This window comes from Rhipicephalus microplus, chromosome X (genome assembly GCF_043290135.1).
Source record: "Rhipicephalus microplus isolate Deutch F79 chromosome X, USDA_Rmic, whole genome shotgun sequence".
Classification (NCBI taxonomy): Eukaryota; Metazoa; Arthropoda; class Arachnida; order Ixodida; family Ixodidae; genus Rhipicephalus; species Rhipicephalus microplus.
In genome coordinates, this window is record NC_134710.1 from 296,472,688 (window position 1) to 296,495,230 (window position 22,543).

At 46.0% G+C, this 22,543-nt stretch overlaps 1 protein-coding gene across 1 annotated transcript in view; it reads left to right on the forward strand.

Annotated features, from left to right (window-relative positions):
- Positions 1-548: 548 nt before the first annotated feature.
- The window catches only part of LOC142761709 (uncharacterized), a 55,955-nt gene continuing 33,960 nt past the window's right edge, over positions 549-22,543 (forward strand). Inside the window, exon 1 of the mRNA XM_075879410.1 lies at positions 549-680. Within this exon, the coding sequence (XP_075735525.1) occupies positions 583-680 (98 nt within the window). The 5' untranslated portion in view covers positions 549-582. The remainder of the gene's footprint in view (positions 681-22,543) is intronic.

The window sequence follows — 22,543 nt, forward strand, 5'->3', positions numbered from 1 at the left end:
TTTAGTTCACTGAAAAACGCTTCAGGTTTAAAAAAGGCACCTGTAACCTTCCTTCATTTCACTAATCATTTATTACGAAATATATGGTGACTCTAGATTGCCATCTGGTGACTTTTGACTCGACAGCGTTCATGCATTGACGGTCAATGCCAAACCAATCCATGATTGTCGGTATCGATGAATGTTAATTACTAAAAGCCAAAATAAAAGAAGTGTGGAGTAGTAGCAAACCTATTCCTATCCTGTGGTTATCATCGTAGGGGCTCGTTTTTATATTTTTGCTTTTAGACCAAGATTTATTAAAATATTTCTTCATACTTTTTTGCTGCGTTTTTGTTTCACGTGCCTTTGTACCCTAGAACAAAAACTGTACTTATTCAATTTTAGTACTAAGAGAATGTCCCGTCGTTCCTGACAAAGTGCTGCGATGTGGACAGTGGTGTAGTTCAGCTCCCGAGATGGTGGGCTTTTTTCTCGCTTCCCGGATAAGCGCAGAGCGTGAAGCGGGGAAGCCCAGCCCAGCGGTCACAGCTGCTCCAGGGGGACGTGGTGGTGGCCGTCAATGGGACGTCCATCGGCAAGATGCCCTTGCCACAGGTCAAGAAGCTGCTCAACGCGTCCGGCGATCAAGTCATCATTACTGTGCTCTCCTCGAGCGCATACCGCATTCTCAACACGAGGTAAGCGAGTGAGTCGACTAGTGTTTACTATCGCTTAGCAAAATTTTAGAGCTTCCTCAGACTCGCTCATGAAATACACTTGGTCATTAGACTCATTTTCACTCACACTCCTTAATGTTTTCGTCGAGCGTACTCACTCCGAATCATACTCACTAACATTATCCTGCATCTGATTCCCTCAGGCTCAACCAATATATTGCTCATTAGGACTCACTCGTACTCAGACTCAAAGCTCTACCTGAATCTGAGAGTATCGGAGGGAATCAGCTCATGAGTCCGCAGGGGTATTATCGGCTGCTTTGTGCTATGTGTCAGTGCTTTGTAACATCAACATATCACATAATCTGGATTCTACCCGGCGTCTCCACTTCGTACCTTTAAATACAAGTAATAAGCGGCCTTAGGGTCTCACGCGGAGTGTTCGTCAACCGGACTCACTCAGACAGAAACACAGTAATATGTTTCTCCACCGGACTCAGTATTATGTTTTTCCACCGTCCCGAAAATTTCCTCACGCAGACTCACTCATGCTCAGACTTATGTCTCAATATTCGTCTGAGTGAGTATGCGTGAGTCGTCTCATGAGTGAATTTGCATGCTGACCTGCAGACTGTGCGCAACAAAACAGCACCGGCTTGTTCACTTCAGACAGACGCAGTGCGTGGAACACGGGTTGACGATAGCGTAGTACAACAGTGTTCCAACATGGGTGTCTCCAATTCATGTAATTCGATTGGATTCTGAGGAATAAGAACTTGCCACAATTCCATTCCTTTCTATTCTCAGAATATGAAAACTTTGCTCATTCCCACTCTGAAACTGACCAGTCGATTCCATTCCATTCCTGTCATTCCTCAACATAGAAAATACATCTTGACGGTATTATCGAGTTAAGAATAAACGCCCCATAAAGGTGATGTCATCAGATGCTTAGTAGCACTTTGCGCAGAACAAAGACAGACAAAGAAAGGAAATACACGCGCAAGCGCAATCTAACAATTGTTATATTGCGCTTGTCCGTGTGTCTCTGTTTTTTTTGTCCCCATTTGTGCCGTGTGAACTATTTCTATGAATTCATTCCCACTAGACCGGCTAGCAGTTTCGCCATGGAATGTATTAAAAACTGAAAAAGTAAGCAAAACACGTTAACGAGGTTGGAGTATAGAAGCTTGGTGTCATATATCGTGCACTACAACCTCCCTACTGCTTCCCAGAGGAGCAGCTCTACCGCTACTTATAGTATTTGCACGGTCATCATGTTTGAACAAATGGTGAGGGTTTAATATCATTTAGCTTAAATTTGTTAATGCTAAAATGACGATCAAGCGAATCGTTGTTTTTTTTGCATGTGTGCCTCACATGCACACATGGGGAGGGGGGTCCTACATGGCGGGGAAGGAAGGGGTAGGCCGCGACCGAGTTTGCAGGACGAATACCGAAGGCATAGTGCAGCGGCTAGGAAAAGAATAGAAACAAACTTCATTATATGAGCCTATATAACGGCAGAATTGTAGTACGCACGTGATTTATAAACTTAGCGTGGTTATAACCAGGCAAGTAATTTTAAAACTGCTTTATACTTCGATTTGAGGTTATGGCTACGTAATTATTCAAGTTTGAAGAGCAGCGCGGAAAGAAAAAGACAATTTATTTCCAAAAAATTGTAATGCCATTTTTATTTTATTTTGTTCAGAAAGCGCCTGACTCCATCCCCTTTGCATTCCTCCAAGCGTTCTCCCCACTCAATTATCATTCCATTTGAGGGTCACGAGAATTGGGAATAAGTACGGAGTCATTCCAATTGCGGAGTGGTAACTCCACAACACTGTATAACACAGACAGCTGAAGTGTATGAAAAGGAAAGCCGTCGCGTCTTTTTCGAATTCATTGCTGGTCTCGCCCTGCCGTGGTGGTCTAGTGGCTAAGGTACTCGGCTGCTGACCCGCAGGTCGCGGGATCAAATCTTGGCTGTGGCGGCTGCTTTTCAGATGGAGACGGAAGTGCTGTAGGCCCGTGTGCTTAGATTTGGGTGCACGTTAAAGAACCCCAGGTGGTCGAAATCTCCGGAGCCCTTCACTACAGTGTCACTCATAATCATATTGTCACGGGGTCGTGACGTTGACGAAGAAGCAGAGAGTACGTTGAAGATTAAACTGTTTATTTGGATGAATCTGTGCCCGTTAAACGGAAAGTCGGATCATAATAGCAGGCTTGCACGGATAGCTGCGAACGGAGCGTCGGCCGTCGATAAAAAACTGATGAGTGGCAAAGCGCATCGGTATTTATACACTTGCCGTCGAACGTTCCAGCGCAAGCACCAGCGGCGACGTAGGTTCCAAAATTATCTGTTCAGTTCGCGGAGTGGGCGTGATTCTATCAAAATGACCTACTACAGTCCCGAAGCTTCTCGAAGGCTGCAGGCATGGTTTGTGCTTAGAAATACATAGTGTATTGGGGCGATAACACTACTTGAGAACAAGAACTTGGCATTGCCCCCCTCAGAAAGTGGCTTCGTCCTGATACTCTAACGGAAGATCAAAGTACAACAATAATGCAATAAATTACGATACAGCAATAATACAAAACAAAACACTGTTTCAGTTTGTTAACGCGCATGTAACGGCTTGAGGCGCGCGACATGGACGACTTCAAGTCACGTTCGGCGTCGTTGAGAATTCGTGATGCCGTCGGAACAACTTCGTAATCAAATGGGCCGAGACGTCGAACCACCCTGTACGGTCAAAAGTACCATCGCAGAAGCTCACGTCGGCGTAGCAGAAGTCCACGTCGGCGTATCGGCGTCCACACCCGAACACGTTAACGGGCTGGTATTCCACGGAGCGTCGCCGAAGATTGTAACGGCGGCTGTCGGTTGTCTGTTGATTCTTAATACGGTGGTGCCCGAGTTGTCGAGCTTCTTCGGCGCGTTGAAGATACTCGCTCACATCGAGGTTTTCTTTTTCGGTGACGTTGGGTAACATGGCATTGAGCGTCGTTGCCGGGCTCCTTCCGTAGACCAATTTGTATAAAGATATATGCGTCGTCTCCCGTACCACCGCGTTGTATGCGAAGGTCACGTACGGAAGAATGGCGTCTCATGTCTTGTGTTCGACATCGACGTACATTGCCAGCATGTCGGTGATTGTCTTGCTAAGCCGCTTGGTGACGCCGTTGGCCTGTTGTTCGTACGCTGGCGTCCGATGGTGGTTTGTCCGGCTGTATGCCAATATTGCTTGAGTTAGGTGAGCAGTAAATGCCGTTCGTCTGTCGGTGATGAGGACCTCCGGGGCGCCGTGACGTAGGACGATATTTTCGACGAAGAACTTAGCTACCTCGGATTCACTGCCTTTGGGCAGGGCTTTTGTCTCGGCGAAGCGGGTGAGGTAGTCAGTAGCTACCACGATCCACTTGCTTCCGAAAGCCGAGGTCGACAATGGCCCCAGTAGGTCCATACCAATCTGCTGGAATGGTCAGCGAGGTGGTTCAATTGGCTGCAGAAGTCCCGCTGGCCTTGTTGGCGGTGTCTTGCGGCGCTGACAGTCCTGGCATGTCCTCACATAACGAGTGACATCAGTGGTAAGACGTGGCCAGTAGTACCTTTCTTGTATCCTCGCAAGCGCGCGGGAAACACCATGGTGCCCTGCCGTCGGATCGTTGTGCAGGGTCTGCAGGAGTTCAGGTCGCAGTTCTGGAGTCACCCCAAGGAGACACTTGGCTCGAAGCGGTGAAATGTTTTTCTTTTTGAGAAGACCGTTTCGCAGGAAGAACGACGCAAATGCGCGCTTGAATACCTTCGGGACTTTTGCGGTCCTGCCTTCGAGGTATTCTATTAGGGCCTTAGGTTCCGGGTCGGCCCACTGCCGCTCAGCGAAGTCGTCGGCAGTTATCGTTCCTAAAAAGTAGTCGTCATCCACGTCATCGGGCGGTGGTTAGTCGACAGGCGCACGAGAGAGACAGTCGGCATCGGAGTGTTTCTTGCCGGACTTGTTAACGATGGTAATGTCATATTCATGAAGTCTCAGGCTTCATCGTGTGAGGCGACCTGAAGGGTTCTTCATGGTAGCTAGCTAACACAAGGCGTGGTGGTCACTCACAACTTTGAAGGGCCTGCCGTAGAGGTACGGGCGAAATTTCGACGGGGCCCAGATGATGGCGAGGCACTCCTTTTCTGTTGTGGAGTAATTGGCTTCTGCTTTGGATAGCGATCAGCTGGTGTAACTAATAACCCTTTCAAGTCCGTCAGCCGTCTGCACAAAAACGGCGCCGAGACCTACGCTGCCCGCGTCAGTGTGTATTTTTGTTTCGGCGAATTCGTCGAAATGCGCAAGTAACGGAGGCGTCTAGAGGAGATGTTTAAGCTCCTGGAAAGCGTGTTCCGGCGGCGTTTCCCACTTGAATTCCACGTCGGCCTTGGTAAGGTTAGTGAGAGGATCGGCGATGCGGGCGAAGTTTTTCACGAGCCGCCTATAATAGGCGCACAGGCCCAGAAATCGGCGCACGGCCTTCTTGTCAGTGGGCGGCGGGAAGTCGGCGATGGCGGCTGTTTTCTGTGGATCGGGACGAACTCCAGACTTGCTAATCACGTGCCCAAAGAACAAGAGCTCTTCGTACACAAATCTGCACTTTTCTGGCTTCAGAGTGAGTCCGGACGTTTTGATGGCTTGAAGTACAGCTTCAAGGCACAGAAGATGCTCGTTGAAACTGGAGGAAAACACGACGACGTCGTCCAAGTACACAAGGCCAGTATTCCACTTCAATTCTCTCAGTACTGTATCCATAACGCGTTGAAAAGTCGCAGGCGCTGAGCAAAGACCGAAGGGCATCTCCTTAAACTCAAAGTGGCCGTCCAGTGTTATAAATTCTGTCTTCTCTCGATCTCTTTTTTCAACTTCGATTTGCCTATAGCCAGTTTTGAGGTCCATTGACAAAAAGTACTTGGCGTTATGGAGCCGATCTACTGCGTCGTCTATTCATGGGAGAGAATACACGTCCTTTTTTGTGATTTTGTTCAGTTAGTGATAATTGACGCAAAAACGTAGGGTTCAATCATTTTTCTTCACTAACACCATGAGGGACGCTCATGGACTCCTTGACGGCTGGATGATGTCGTCCCGTAGCATTTCATCAACTTGTGTCATTACGGCCTCGCGTTTTTGCGTCAAAACCCTGTACGGACACTGACGGAGTGGTCTGGCATTTTCCTCGCTTATGATGCAATGTTTAGTAATTGGCGTCAGCCGAATTGTTGACGACGACGAAAAGCAATCTTAGTATTGCAGTAGGAGGGTCTTGAGCTGTTCTTGCTGATGGTTCGGAAGGCTGGGACTGACGTCGAAAGCTGAGGGAGAGGCTTGGTTTCTTTTAGCAGGTTCCACAGAATTGGCGAAGGCAAAAGCATTGGTGGCTTTCACGATTTCTTCGATGTATGCGACCATCGTTCCTTTCTTCACGTGTTTGTACTCATTGCTGAAATTCGTGAGCATAATCGTTGCTTTGCCTTCTCGCAGCTCTGCGATTCCTGTTGCGACGCAAATATTGCGAGTGACCACAGATGCTGACTGCCTTCAACGACACCTTCGAAGTCAGGTGATATAGGAGCGCCGACTGAAATAATGTCGCTGCAGCGAGGCGGAATGATGACTTGTTCTTCCAGCACATTCAAGGAATGGTTTCCTGAGGTTGTGCGCGGTGGTAGTGTTTTTCTGTGGATAACGTTATCGACTTTGTTCTTAGGTTGATGACAGCACCATGGAGCCATTACAGGTCCATGCCAAGGATGAGATCTCTCGAGCAACGCTGTAGGACTACGAAGTCTGCCGGATAAATACGGCCGTTAATGCTGACTTTCGCTGTGCAGATTCCTACAGGCGTTACGAGACGACCTCCGGCTGTGTGGATTTCAGGGCCTTCCCAAGCTGTCCTAACTTTCTTCAACTTCACGGTGAACAGCCCACTGATGACGGAATAGTCAGCTCCAGTATCAACGAAAGCGGTCACACTGTGGCCGTCGTTAAGAACGTCGAGGTCGCTAGTTCGCCGTCTCGCGTTACAGTTAGGGTGTGGCGTCAGGCCACGGCTGCGTCGGCTTGTTCCGCTGCTTCCATGTTTATTCGTCAGGTCACCTTCGGTAAATGAGGTTTCGCCGTCAGGACTTTGCCTGGTTGGCGTCTTGTTCGGAAAGCTCCGTCGCGGCGTCGTCGTTGTCGGAGGATCTTCGGTAGTTCGTAGCACAGCAACCGCACCTCTATCGGTTGCTGCCCTTAGTTTCCCGCATACGGGCTAGAAGACCAACCCTGCGTTGGGCCAGAGTACTGCTGGTGGTGCGGTGACATGCGGTGGCTGGGCGACGGCGAACGGGAAGGATTTCGTGGTATCCACCGAGTTCCTGTCAGGTAGTCGGCGATGTCACGTGGCCGTTCCCTTGGCTGCGGACGTAGTGCATTGACGCCGAAGCCAGGCAATCCCCTATGTCGGTACTGGCAATGGTGGTAAGTGCGCCCAGCCTCGCCGCAGTGGTAGCAGAGCGGGCGGTTGTCAGGTGCACGCCAAACGTCGGTTTTCTTCGGTACACTGCACTGGCCCGCTGGCGAATGGTAAGACGCCGGTGAGGGTGGCGGCGGCGGTGGCGTCTGGTGACGGAAGTATGATGGAGTGGCGTTTTGGCGTGCGCGTAGAGGAGGGGCGTGGCGGCGGGCTGCAGTGGTGTAGCTTATTGCTCCCGGTTCAAGCTGGAGTGCTTCTGCGATTCCAAGCGACTGCCGAACTTCTTCGCGGACAATGGCAGTGATCGAATTTGCTTAAGGCAGCGTTGAAGGCAACGACTCCCTGAGCTCCTCCCGTACGATCGCTCGAATTGTCTCGCGCAGGTCGTCGGTACTGAAGGCATCAGTGCAGTTCAATGAGGCGCGGTGGTTGTATTGCGTTGTGTGCATCTCAAGCGCCTTTTCTATAGTTGTGGCCTCGGCAAGAAATTCGCTGACAGTCTTGGGCGGGTTACGGACAAGTCCCGCAAACAGCTTGTGCTGGACTCCGCGCATGAGGAACCGGAGCTTCTTTTTCTCAGCCATGTTGGATTCGGCGTGTCGAAATAGCCGGGTAATCTCTTCGATGAAGAGGGTTACGCGTTCATTAGGAAGTTTCACTCTGGTTTCCAGCAATGTGGCAGCTTTTTCCTTGTGGACGAAGCTCGTGAACGTGCGCAGGATTGTCATCGGGAAGAGTTCCCAGGTTCGTAGTGAGGATTCGTGCTTTTCATACCACGTCTTCGCTGCGTCTTCTAAGTAGAATTAGACGCGGCGTAATTTTCCTCGGGGTCCCAGTTGTCGTATAAAATCACTGCAGCACGTGTGGCTGCCGGCCAATATTTTCAGTGTTCTATTGTTGCTAGATGCAGGGATTGTACCACACGCGAGATCATAGAAGCAGAAAAAATTTGCTCATTGAAAGATGCTTGTGTTAGCACTCCTTCTGTTGTGCTCACCGATAAGGAAAAGTTTTTCTTTTTCTTGTCAATGTGATGTACTTATGCATTGTCATTGTGTTTCGCGCATGACTAGTGCGACTGGTAACTGTATAAAAGCGAATACTTTCACAAGAAATAAATTGTTGGCAGTTCAGCGCTCTGTCTCGTCTCTTCTCCTGTCCCCTTCTGCCCTGTCGTTCGCGCTGGTAAGCACCCTTTATAAAAGCCAGAAAAAAGTATTTTTCATATAGCAATAATACCACAATGTTAAATAAACACGCGTGAAGAAAACAACCTGACGCCTGTGATAGCTGAACTGAGTAAAGGTCTGTACTTAGCTAGAGGGAAAAATAAACATTTATCAGCGGATGCATATTCAGCAGGCTTTCTGGGTGAAGGCCCTCTCTTTAGGGCGTGATAGGAATGCGCGACCCTGCGAGCCCAGTCCGCTGTTTGAGGCAAGTTGTATTGCGACATCAATTAAATGGACACACTCCGCTGGATTTTGCCGCTGGTGTCAGCGTCGACCTCGGAATCACTCACCGTATATGTATAGGTATCTATGCGTATGAAAATGAAGAAAAAAACAGAAAAAGACTCCGGCGCACGGAATCAAACTTCGGTCGTCTGAATCGTGATTACGAGGCGTTAATCACTGCACTACCAAAAACACGTCTTTCAACGTTTAAACGGCAAGCTATTTATATCTACCATTTACCGTTGCTGACGGGCATCTCAGGGAGGAGAGATGTGTTTTCAGCATTACCAGCAAGATGGCGTAAAGACGGCGTGTCGCCTAAAACATCGTGATCTTGGGAAAGTACTACCATTCACTGTACTCGCCGCCGCATGCTCGACCTCCTCTCTCCCTCATCGCATCCCTTCGTGTCATCCCGGTCTTCGACACTTTTTCTGCACGATGATTTTTCTCCTTCGTGGTTACCCTTATTGACGCGTGGATCTTGCGCTTTGCTAGGGTTTTTCTTTTTCACTCGCCCCATTTTTTGCTGACGCTCCGCATAACAAACGTATTGCGCGCTTTGTTTTCTGTGCTTTGTGCGGGTGCTATGCAATGCTGTGGCACCTATGACTGCAACAACCAGAGTGAAAATATTTACGCAGTTTTTATGATACCCCAAGGTGAAACGATGACTTGCGCAAGCAGCTGTGGCCGCACAAAATCGACCGATAAAACTTCCTACAAAGAACAGTGTTCTTTGTTAGCTAAGGCAACTTTCTTATTGCCCGTACCAAAGCATATTGTTCCGGCCTGCTTATCAACATACGTGTTTTTCAGGGGCGAAGCTTCTAACGCCATGGGTCGTATGTCCCGTGTCGTCGTAGTACCCAGTTGCATTGCTTTGAATGTCAATAACAATGGTGTCACAGCACTTCCACGGAGTGAAAGATGATGAGGAGGACGAAGCGTCCATCAGTCTGTCCATGCGTGCGTGCCTCCGTCCGTCCGTACGCACGTTTCACCCCACTCGTCATCATTCACCTCATTGAAATGCTGTAACTTTTTCTTGGTTATTTGTGCATAGCTTCAAACTGGAGTTGTCATCAATATGCGGCATTCCTTTGTTAGAACCAAGAAGAAAGATGAATCATTTACCGTTCTATACAAAATTATGTCAGGGAAAGTTGCCTTAAATGCACCTTGTTGCGTTCAGCCAGCCACTGCTAGGAATACACGCCGTAAACGTGATCGATCCTTGGCACTCACATTTGCACGAACTAAAAGTGCTTACCAATACACTTATTTTCCCAGAACAGTTGATAAATAGAATTCACTGCCTCGTGAGATTTTTTTTGGCTGACGATTTTGCTATAACGCTGAAAAGTTATCTGCTTGAAGACTAGAGTGTGGAATTGTGTTATACATTTTGTTACTGTTTCACAGACAAGTGAATTTCGAGAGCATATAGATACATGTTTGTTTTTGCTGTTATGAATCACTCAATGTTTCTTATGCACCTCATGCCTAGAGCAAAACGCTGGTCTGCAGTATGTCTAAATAAATAAATAAAATAAACAAAATATCGAGCTCATACTTCATCATCTGCATGAACCTCGGCAATTGTTGAAAATGAGCAACTGTAGTCTGCTTTCGCTGTGAACAATTACGTGGGATGACACAGCTTCTCGATCAAGTTTTTTGTGACTGTTAGGATTCGTTTACGAGAAAGGTTGTTCGAGAAAACAAATGAATCAATGAAAAGAGATGACGCTAATTGGCGCTTGTTGCTGTTAGGGCATTTATTTTGTTTTGAGGGGTATTATTACACAAAAATAAAATTCTGAAAGAGATGCGGTTCATGAATAGAAGGAAAGAAACACAGAGGTGCAACAAAAAAAACGCTGTAGCACAGTAATAGGGAAAATGAGTCATTTTCTAGGAGACCATGGCTGCAATCATTTTAGTCACGCCTGCATGTTGTCCATTCACCAATAAAAAACTATATTTTTTATACCAGTGTCACATGTGTACTTGTAACCGGGATCAATCAGTCTGGATAGAAATTTTCAGCCGCTATTGACGCACAAATTATGACGACCTTCCTGATGCACAGTTGCTCCTCTCACAGGTAATTCGATAACTAGTTTCTCAGACAAAAACGTCAAAACACAGTTCCAATTATTTAATTTCTTGTGCTTCTTTTATTGTGGAAGACGAGTCACTGCTGGTGATACTTAGTCGTATTGACATTGCTCAAAGCACTTCTTGAATTCGGAGACCACTGCGCATTGTTACTTTCACGCTGAGCAGATGAACACAAGGCTAAACGATCCACCATTCACGAAGTCATTGTAATATGTGACGCTGTAAGTACCTGTGTCGTATATTGGCGCACAAGCACAAAACAATCTGAACGCAGGCGCACATGCCACAAGCGGAACTGTATCACATGCAAGCTTACAGCATGTTATTGTGCGGCAAAAAACATCCGTATCGTAGAACTCATCATAAAACTTTTTATTTAGTTAGCATGCCCCACTTATACAACATTTGAAACAAGCTAATAATTCATTCAAGGGCTGCTCAGTTTTTTAGCTTTATTATCACTTTTTAGAAAAAATTCAGCCCTTCTATGGAGCGCAAGATGCTGCAAATAACCCGCCTTCATTGAATTCCGCGGTGCGCCCGCGGGAGTGTCGGCAAAATATTGCGCCGCACGCTACGCGTAGGGCAAGCGGGCGAGGAGAATTGAGGACAAAACGCGCGCGCGGAGGAGAGTGTCGTTACTTTCCCTAGATCAAGCGGCTTTAGCGTCACCACATCGCGCGTTGGCGCGCGCTCTAATCTCCCACACGTACTTTGCCCCGTTTAGAGAAAGAGAGCGACGCTCCCTGGCGCATCTTTATCTCGCGGTGGGGAGGAGGGGAGGATCGTACGTCTTGGCTGGCCTCGGGCTTTACCTTTAACAATTCTGTTGTAGGTACCGGGTACACAAAGTTCACTGCTATCATTGCAGTCTCCGTTTGCGAAAAACGCGCGCTTTTCGCACACAGCGAAGTAACAACTGAGACTAATATTCACGCACATCTGTAACTATGAGTACGTTTCGTGCGTCATTTGTGTATGAAAAACGCGGGACATATTTTGATCTGCTTTCCATTCTGCACGTGAGCTTCCAATTTGTTGCTATCGCATTTATTACTTTGTCTTTGCGGCAAAGCTGTGACTTTCTTCAACGACCGCTGCTTGGAACACCCTAAATGTGTTGTGTTCAAACTGATACGCCAAGAGAGGAGATATCAAAGAAATGCTTGTTCTCTACTTGATTTCATGAGGCTACTATTTGTGAAGAATTGAAGTAGCTTACCAATGGTGATAACACACTGCTGCCCAAACACCTCACTCGTCTGCATGCCACTATAAGCAAACAAACAAAAAAAAGAAGCGGCCCTTTCTGGTGTCATGCTATCCATCTTAATTTCTGTAATATATACACGTCCAATAACATAGTAGATTGCCTATGCCACACAATGTCATCATTAAAGAAGGTGATCTCTGCATACAGAGACACAACCGCAGAAAAGAAGACACGCAAATGGTGATGGTTCACAGAAAAGGCGCACAACAATGAAAAAAAATCGCAGCGTATTCACGGAGTGAATGATGCTGAGTGGGGCACAACGTCCGTTAGTGTTTTCTTGCTTCCGTCCATCCGCGCGTTCATCCGTGCGCCCATCTTTCCATCCGTGCGTCCGTTCATCCGTACATCAGTTCCTGCATCCCCCCTTGCATCCATTCATCCGTGTATTCAGACGTCTTTGCGTTCGTTCGCGCATAAATCCGTCCAGCCGTACGTCCGTGCGTCCGTTCTTTCGTCTGCGCGTCCATCCGTCCGTCCGTGCAACGAACAGACAGACGGACAGACAGACAGACGCGACTAGCGGATGATTCACGGCTTGCCGATAAAACCGTCCGAAGCTTTTCCCCACTCATCATCAATCACCCCGTAGATATGTTACGAGGTGTTTACTAGATACATGAATGATACCGGTGACGACTGACTCACGCCTTAAGGAGCTTCGCTCCTCAAAAAAAAGAAACACAAAATAACTTATCAGCGCATGTCCAACTATGTTTTTGTGTATACTTTATGGGACTGTTTTACTATACACTTAGCACTGCACTACATTCGGCACTATATACGTGCAAGTACCATTGTCCCTTCAGCACAACAAGATTCCATAATACAATGAAATAGCGCGTGCCGAATGTCGTCAGATTATCGCCTTGATACGGCGAAGAGGTAGTGTGTTAGATTAAGTGCCCGTATATGTCAGAATGAAAAATGTTTGGAATAACAAGGCTAGGTTGCTGAGATAAGGAGGCAGTGTGTGCGTGTGTGTGTGTGTGTGTGTGTGTTTGTGTGTGCACGCGTGTGAGTGTGTGTGCACAAAAAAATAATTCTTGTGCCCCTAAGCTGCTGGGATTTCAAACGCTTGCTATCTTTCTATACTGTGTGTCAAAGAAAAGGCTGCTAATAAAATTCAAAAGAACGCAAAAACTTGAAGTCTTATTAGAATCCAGATTGATACTCTCGACTTTATTTAATCCTAAAGCAAGCACAAACCATTCACGTCGTTTATTTTGTAGATACAATACGCCATCTACGAGACAATGGTGGAAATACTGGATTGGCGGTATTTTTGTTTGTTTTTGAATACTAATGATGTAGGTTGAAGACTCTTGAAGTCTAGATATTTCGCAGTATCTACTCTATGTGCGGCTGAATTCGGGGAGATTTTAGACTCGTATTTTGCATCGACGCTGTCTGAGACCACATCCGACGCTCATGTCTCCGTTAATGCTCTTTGCGTTCACCCATTCACAGGGCGGCCTGTCCTGATAATTGGTGGTGGCAACACATTTATCTAATGCCCACTCATATATCGAACATTTTTACGCAACGTCTGACTTCACGAGTCGTTATGGGTTAGAAATCAAATTAAATTGAATTAGTTGAAATATTTGGCACCAATCGCTTTTACAAAGTTTCACCAGGCATCTGGCATTTTTAAACGCCAAGCATTTTTCAGCGAACTCCGGCGAGTTTAACCATATCTATCTATCTATCTATCTATCTATCTATCTATCTATCTATCTATCTATCTATCTATCTATCTATCTATCTATCTATCTATCTATCTATCTATCTATCTATCTATCTATCTATCTATCTATCTATCTATCTATCTATCTATCTATCTATCTATCTATCTATCTATCTATCTATCTATCTATCTATCTATCTATCTATCTATCTATCTATCTATCTATCTATCTATCTATCTATCTATCTATCTATCTGTCTATCTATCTATCTATCTATCTATCTATCTATCTATCTGTCTGTCTATCTATCTATCTATCTATCTATCTAAATATCCGCTTAGTACTTTTAGTTCCTCGGGCCGCTAGGATAATGGGATATCCATACCGAAACTGGTATGGCTTAACATGATTGTTTGACAAACACAAGTGACTAGTCATAATATGAAAAGCATGACTTGTATGTCCCGAATATCATGATTTACATGTCATGGTCTTGCTACTCCTGCGGTGGTTTCATTCACATGATATATTGCAAAACTGCTATGCTTTGGCAAGACTGCAAGGCGAACATAAGTGACAGGCCCTCACGTAGAAATCTTCACAAACATGTCATGTAAGTCATCACTACACGCCATGTTCATGGTGCGCTCGTGGTAGTTTTGCTAGATGCACATATACAATATTTTGTATTACGTGACGTGAATAAATTACAATGATATATTACTGGTGCTAATAAACAAGACATGCATATCATGTAAGAACATGACTACATGCCACACTCATGATGCAATCGCGGTAGTCTCGCTAGCTTCACATATGCTAAATTTGGAGTTACGTGAGGTGAATCGATAATAAAAGTATATGACTTGTGCGAACATGATAATAATGACATCCATGTCGTCTAGGAACTTCTGTTCATGCCATGCTCATGATTCACCCGTGGTCATTTTGCTAACATATATACTAAATTATGGGTTACGTGAAGTGAATGGATGGCGAAATTGTAGCACTGCTGCAAACATCAAAATCACGACATGCGTGTCATGTAAAAACATGGATACAGCCACGCTCATTATTCGCTCGCGGTCGTCTCACTGCCTTCAAATACACCAAATTTGGTGTTACGTGACGTGAAAGGATGACAAAGGTGTAGGACTGCTGCAAACATGAAAATCATGACATGCGTGTCATGTAAGAGCAAGACGACATGTTACGCTAATCATGCACTAGCGGTCGTTTTGCTAGCTTCACATATACCAACTTTTGTGTTAGGCTACGTGTTGTGTATTGTAAGAACAAGACTGCATGCCACGCTCATAATGCACTTGCGATCATTTTGCTAGCTGCATATACACCAATTTTAGTATTACGTGGCGTCAATGAATGACAAAGGTGTATGACTGCCGCAAACATGATGATTATGACATTCGTGTCATGTAAAAACTTGACTAATTGTTACGCTAATCATGCACTCGCGGTCGTTTCGCTAGCTTCACATATACAAACTTTTGTGTTAGGCTACGTGTAGTGTAATGCAAGAACATGACTGCATGCCACGCTCATAATGCGCTCGCGATCATTTCGCTAGCTGCACATATACCAATTTTAGTGTGACGTGAAGTCCAAGGATGACAAAGGTGTATGACTGCTGCAAACATGATAATCGTTAGATGCCTGTCATGTAAGAACATGACTACATGCCACGCCTATTTTCGCTAAGGCTCGTTTCACAAGCTTCAATTACACGAAAACTTGACGTGAAAATTACGTGACGTGAATGGTAGATGAAGGTGTAAGACTGGTGCAAACATAATCATTGATTGATTGATACGTGGCACTTAATGCCCCAAAATCACCATATGATTCTGAGAGACATTGTAGTGGAGGACTCCAAAAATTTTGACCACCTGGGGTTTTCTAACGTGCACTCAAATCTGAGCACATGGACCTACAGCATTTTCTCCTCCAAGGAAAATGCAGCCGCCGCAGTGGGGATTCAATCCCGCGACCTGCGGGTCAGCAGCCGAGTACCTTAGCCACTAGACCACCACGGGCGGGGGGGCAACATGATAATCATGACTTGCGTGCCATGTAAGAAAATAACTACATGCCACGCTCTTGATGCGCTGGCGGTCGTTTCGCTAGCTTCACATATAGCAATTTGGATGTCACGCAATGCGAATGAATGATGAGCATCTATGCCAGAAGCAAAGATAATAATCAGGCATAGAAGTTATTTACGGTACCATTGAGGTCCGCATCGTAACGTTGTGCTGATTTGAATGTGACAATTCTAACTTCCTCATTCAGGCTTCGCATATAATCGATTCTCACTGTACGTGAGATCTACAATTTTTTTTTGTTTTGTAGAGGCGTCATCATTGGCGCAAGATGAAGAAAATGATTTACTCTTAACATACGAACATCTGCGCTCAAGACTGTGGTTATTTGTGTAGGCACATTAGCGGTAGTTATGCTTGGATTCTCTATGAAGGACATCATTTCACTAGTAAAGCAGAGAGAATGCACTTTTTGCCAATCCAATGCAAAGCTGATAAAGGTTCAGTCGGAAAGAAGCCGTCAACACCACAGTATAGTGCCAGTTCAGAAAGTCACACAACCATCTTATGTACTGTAATGACGATCACAAAAATCAAACAACGCGTTTTGGTCAGCGTTTCCGAATAGAAAATTGCGACGCTCCTTCGTGACATGCACGTGCGTTTCATCTACTATAGTTTTTCTGGGATAATAGCTGCGTCCCTGTTATAATTTCGCGTCAGTAACGCGATAGTTTAAGTGTACCTAATTACTGTTAGCGTTGCCGAGCAAAAAAAAGAAATAATAATGAATGCTATGCATAAAACATTTACTAGATAATATTATTTCCATTCAAGCCACAAAATGAATTTTATAGATTGTGAGAGTCTAATAAACTGAGAAAGCTGCTAAGAGACGTGTACACAAGAAGAGAGGACGACACACACAGGCTGGAACTTGCAACCGGTTTGATAAAACAATCACACATAAAGTTCTCATGAAAACCAATCGCGCATGCGCCATACGGAGAAACACGTGATGCACTATAGAATAACATTAGTACCCACATTTTTGTAAATAAGGAATATTTTTCTTTAATAGAGATAGTGAACGTACACTCATACGTTTTTAGCCCTGCTGCCAATACCATACGCTTCAAAGAATTCACATTCGTATTGCTGGTTCTTTTACCTATTATTTGCGTACCTTTCACGTCAGGAGAACAGCCGCACACCCCGTATTGAGCAGGCAAATGCATTGAATGCATTAGTATATGGAGCAGGCAAATGCAAAAAAAATGCATTAGTGTACCTTCGATATCACTATCAAAGAAAGAGATTGCGCGTTTGAAAAATTGTGGGTAATAATGTCATTCTCTTTTCAAGTGTATCACGTGTTTTTTTGTACGACGCATGTGCAATTGCTTTTCCTGAAAACTTTATGTGTGAATATTTTATTACACCTGTTGTAAGTTCCTGCGTGTGTTTGTCGTCTTCTCTTTTTGTATACGGGTCCCTAAGCTGGGTTCTTCGTTTCTTCAATGGGCCCTGCAACATTTTTTCATCATTGTCAGGGAGCACTGCCGATCGGTAGTGTATAAAAGCTCCCGACAACACGTAACCTAAGTATTTTAGTGCAGCACGCGGCCTTGATTTCATGTTAAATTACCAAAGTCAGTGATAAATTGCTTTCTCTTCTTCCGACAAATCCTGGAATAAGCCCAAAAATCACACGTAGTATGCTCATCTATCAGCTGTTGGCTGATTTGATCAAGGCGCGCTTAGTCGTTACAGAAATTGCCACTGGAGGCTGCGTTTTGTCCCCGCGTGCGCACACGATCACACTGAAAAAGCTGCGCATTCGAAGAAAAAAGTGCTCAAGGTCACGAGGCTCGCATGACGTTTTCCTTTGCCCTTGCCATCCCTCCCCGCTTAGCTTACAGCGCTTTCGTCAGGACGACAGAAGAGAAAATGCAATCACAGCATGCAAGAAATCTTTGTATCTCCACTCGCACTGGGCGGATTTTAAAAATTTTTGCACCGTTTCATTTGTGAGGCAATATGTTCTTGCAGAGAGTTCATTCTATGGTTACTTGAGAAAGTGTTTAGGGCCCCTTTGAAGTATGTACCAAAAGGCCCAGCAACAGATACTCCTAAGAGTATAAAAATAAAGGTAACAAGAAAACACATATGGGGACGTTTTGCTAGTAATGTTAATTATTTTGGAATGTCGGAATTACTAATACAGAGATAAGTTTGCACTGAATGAACTCATTAATTAGGATGAGGCTCTTCAGCAGGAATCCCATGCATTCACGGTGTCTGGTGCACCGGATATTGACACTAGCTACCAAAACAGCCCTTAATCATTCACAGTACAATATGAGTACGGTGCAATACCACCACCCTCTGCTATGGCGTATAACGTAAAAGAGTTGACATGGTTGAGCAGGGAACCTTTACTACTGATCACGTTGTAGCACAACCATGGTTCACGATTTTACGCAGACAACATTCGTGAAGGAAGCACTGACGCATACGATCAATGCTTGATTTTTTTAGGGGCGAAGCTCTTTAAAGTGTGTTGGCTAGTCCAGCATTAATGTTGTAGCCACGGCTAGTACTCAAAACGTTCAGTAGAGATCGCTCCAAAGCGATGGCGCCTAAAGCCCTCTGACCTTGCGAAAGTACCGCAATGTACTCGCCGCTACGCACTCGACCACCTCTCTCCCTCCTCGCCTTCTCATCCTTCCACTCTCTGCAATTTTTTCCTTATGATGATTCGTTATCTGCGCGGTTGCCCTTAGAGACGAGTGGATCTTGCGGCGTGCTAGAGATTTCTTTTCGCTCACGCCAGCTTTCGCATCGGCTCCGTGTTGCTAACATTGCGTCCTTTGTTTCCTTCACTGTTTACTGGCGCTGTCCCACGCTGCTGCGTTAACAATTGTAACAATAAGACTGAAAATGGTTATAGACTGAAGTGAAATTGCGATTCAGCAGAGTTGGAGCGTATCTATGTTGAAAATTTTGCGCAGGCCCCCGGAGACACAGAAGAGACACAACAACAGTTTGAATGTGTCTTCTGCGCCTTTGTGTGTTTGGGCAAGTATTTCACGATGGTCATACACTGTTTATGGCTCCCCAATGTATGCGCGATGAATTGCGCCAAAAGCAATTGCTGCAGAACTTCAGCTTAAATGACTGTTCTCACACGGCAAAAGCGCTGCTTTTAAATGCTTCAAGATCGCGTTTGTTGTGACTGTTAGTGTTCGTTTATTGTCAATGTTTGATGGAGAAAACAAAGCACTAGGCTAATAGTGGCTGTTACGGGAGCTGGTTTTCAAGCGGTGTTTTTAAAAGTGAAGTTATTTAGGCTGTTTGTTACGTTGGGCGGTGCAAACAATTATTGCCATCATCTTAAACCCTTTCGCACTTGCTTCGTCCTCTTGAATTTATGTGTTACTTTCACTACACGTGCGCCAATTTTTCTAGCATGTAATGATTTCGTCTCGGGGGTGCGAGATTGAATGAAATAAATATATTTACAAAATATGCAGGGAGACTCAGAGGCAGCTGCAGCCAAGATGTAGGAACAACAGCAACAACATGAGTGTGATCGCATTCATTGTCTTCGTCATCAACCTGATGCTCTCTCATCCCCGATATCGTGTAACATATAACCCCGCGCCACTGTAGCGCCATCTTGGCGCCCAAAGGAGATTGATTTTATTGATTGATTCATATGCGAGGTTCAACGCCCCCCAAACCACCTTATAATTGTCGTGGTAGAGGGCTCCGGAAATTTCGACCACCTAGAGTTCTTTAACGTGCACACAAACGCCATGGTAGAGGGCTCCGGAAATTTCGATCCTCTGAGGTTCTTTAATGTGCACCCAAATCTGAGCACACGGGCCTACAACATTTTCGCCTCCACTGGAAATGCAGCCGCCGTAGCCGGAATTTAATCCCGCGATCTGCGGGTTAGCAGCCGAGTACCTTAGGGTCATTCCAAGCGCTTTCCGCACAGCCGCAACGCACGTGCCGGGACCCCTACTGTAGGCAAGCGAGGGACAAATAAGCCAATTGGCGACGCTCTTTCACCCTCCGCAGCGTCGCAAATTGGCTTATTGGTCCCCCACTTGCATGCGGCAGGGGTCTCGGCACGTGCGTCACGGCTGTGCGGGAAGCGCGTGGAAATGCCCTTAGCCACTAGACCACTGCGTCGGGGTGCGGCTAAAGGAGAGTAGGATCATATGCGGAGATGTACGGTTTCAGACGGGACACGTGGACGACGTCAGTGGCGGGTGCGGTTGACGACGACTGACTGTCGAACAGAGCGATCTCATATGTGACCTCAATAAGGTGGCGTAAAACCTTGTAAGGCCCCGAGTAGCGAGCTAGAAACTTCGAAGAGAGGCCAAACATGGCGACATGATGTCTAGAGGAGGACCAATGAACCTGTAAAGTAGAAAACTATGTGATAGCTATCGTAGCGGGCCTTCTGAGAGAGCTGCGAGCCAAGAAGACGTTCCTGTGCGATTTTGCGGGCCACTTGAGTCTGAATAGTGGCATCCTGGGTGTACTCTGTAACCGTTTGCGTAGTTTGTGGGAGAATAGTCTCTAAGGGTAACGCTGAATGGCGGCTGAACAATAGGTGCAAAGAGGAGAAGCCAGCGGTGTCATGGCGTGACGAAATGTATGCGAATATCACATAAGGCAAAGTACTATTCCAATCAAGGTGATTTTTAGAAACGTACCTGGAGAGAATTGTTGCCAGGGTTCAATTTAGGCGCTCAGTAAGACCATTTGTTTGCGGTTGGTAGGCAGTAGTGAGCTTGTGACGCGTCGAACACGAGCGAAGGATGTCGCTTATGGCATCTGAAAGAAATGAGGGACCATGATCGGTCAGCAGCTGTTCAGGAGTGCCATGGTGAAGAATAACGTCATGAAGCAAAAAGTCCGCGACGTCAGTGGCACAGCTTGTCGGCAGTGCTTGCTTGATAGCTTATCCTGTGGCGTAGTCAGTGGCTACGGCTACCTACTCGTTTCCAGTCAGAAAAGTAGCAAATGGTCCAACGAGATCGAGACCAACACGGTAGAAGGGGACGGTCGGTATGTCTGTTGGTTGGGATGGACCAGGTGGTGGCAAGGTGGAATGTTTGAAGTGCTGGCAGGATTCACAAGCAGAAATGTATCTGCGCACAGAATGGCAAAGGCCTGGCCAGAAGAATCTAAGCCGCACGCGATCGTAGGTGCGCGTGACCCCAAAATGTTCAGCGGTTGGGGCATCGCGAAGCTGTTCAAGAACAGCGGAACGGAGTGACGCAAGAACTACGAGTAGTAGCTATGGTCCCTCGGCACTGGTGTTGCGTCAGTGAAGAATGCCATTGCGTACAGCGAACAAGTGTAGTGACGGGTCTACGTGGGCCAAACGTAGACTGCGCATGATAGACTACAAGTGAAAATTGCAGAGCTATACCTTGCCTATGTCGGGGAAAGCATACATGGCGAAAACATAAGGGTGAGAATCTTGTGCTGAAAGAAGGGGTGGGTCCACGGGGTGACGGTATAGACAGTCGGCCTCCTGGTGCATTGAGCCAGATTTGTACGCTGTGTCAAAGCTGTATTTTGGGAGTTTTAAGGCCCAACGGCCAAGTCGTCCAGTTGAATCTTAAGGGGACGACAGCCAGCACAGGGCATGATGATTCGTGATTGCCGAAAAAATTCGGTCAAACAAGTATGGTTGAAACTTTCCCACTGCCCAGACTAGTGTGAGGCACTCACGCTCTGTGATGAAAAACTTGCTCTCCGATGAAGAAAGGAGGCAACTGGCATAAGCGATGACACGATCCTGTCCTTGTTGCCGCTGGGCGAGATCAGCACCGATTCTATGTCCGCTGGCATTGGTACAAACTTCAGTATGAACTGACGCGTCAAAATGGGCTAAGATGGGTGGAGAAGTAAGTAATGTTGTAAGGTTGCTGCAGGCATTTGCTCTGTCAGAGCCCCAATAAAAAGGGATGACCTTCTTCAGTAGTTCGATAAGTGGTCAGAAAATGTCAGTGAAATTCTTCAAAAAAGTTGAAAGTAAGAACACAGGCCGATAAAACTCCGTAAATCTTTTGTAGAATGTGGTACTGAAAAATATTTTACATCTCAAAATTTGTCAGGATCAGGTTGCACGCCTCGAGCACGGAGAAGTTGGCCCAACACAGTGATTTCTCAATGGCCAAAGGGACATTTGGAAGAGTTAAGCTGAAATCCTGCTGTCTGGAAAACCCCAAGAACAGCAAATAGACGGCTAAGGGGGCTATCAATTGTAGGTGAAAATACGATGACATCATTGAGATAGCACACACATATGGACCACTTGTATCCACGCAGGAGTGAGTTCGTCATCATTTCTAATGTAGCTGGGGCATTGCACAGTCCGAATGGCATAACCTTGAACTGGAAAAGCTCATCCGGTGTAATGAATGCGGTTTTATCACGGTCTCGATGAACGAAAGAAATATAGCTGTATCCCGATCGTAAGTCGATAGATGAAGAGTAGGCAGACCCATATAGTCAGTCGAGAGCATCGTCAATCCGTAACACTGAATACACGTCCTTACGTGTTACTTTATTTAAGTGGCGGTAGTTTATGCAGAAGCAGCAGCTGCCATCCTTATTCTGAACTAGCACGACTGGCGATGCCCATGGACTGCAGGATGGTTCGATGACGTTTTTTGTTGGAATTTTTCAACTTCATACTGGATAACTTGTCGCTCGATAAGGACGTCGTCGAATGGGG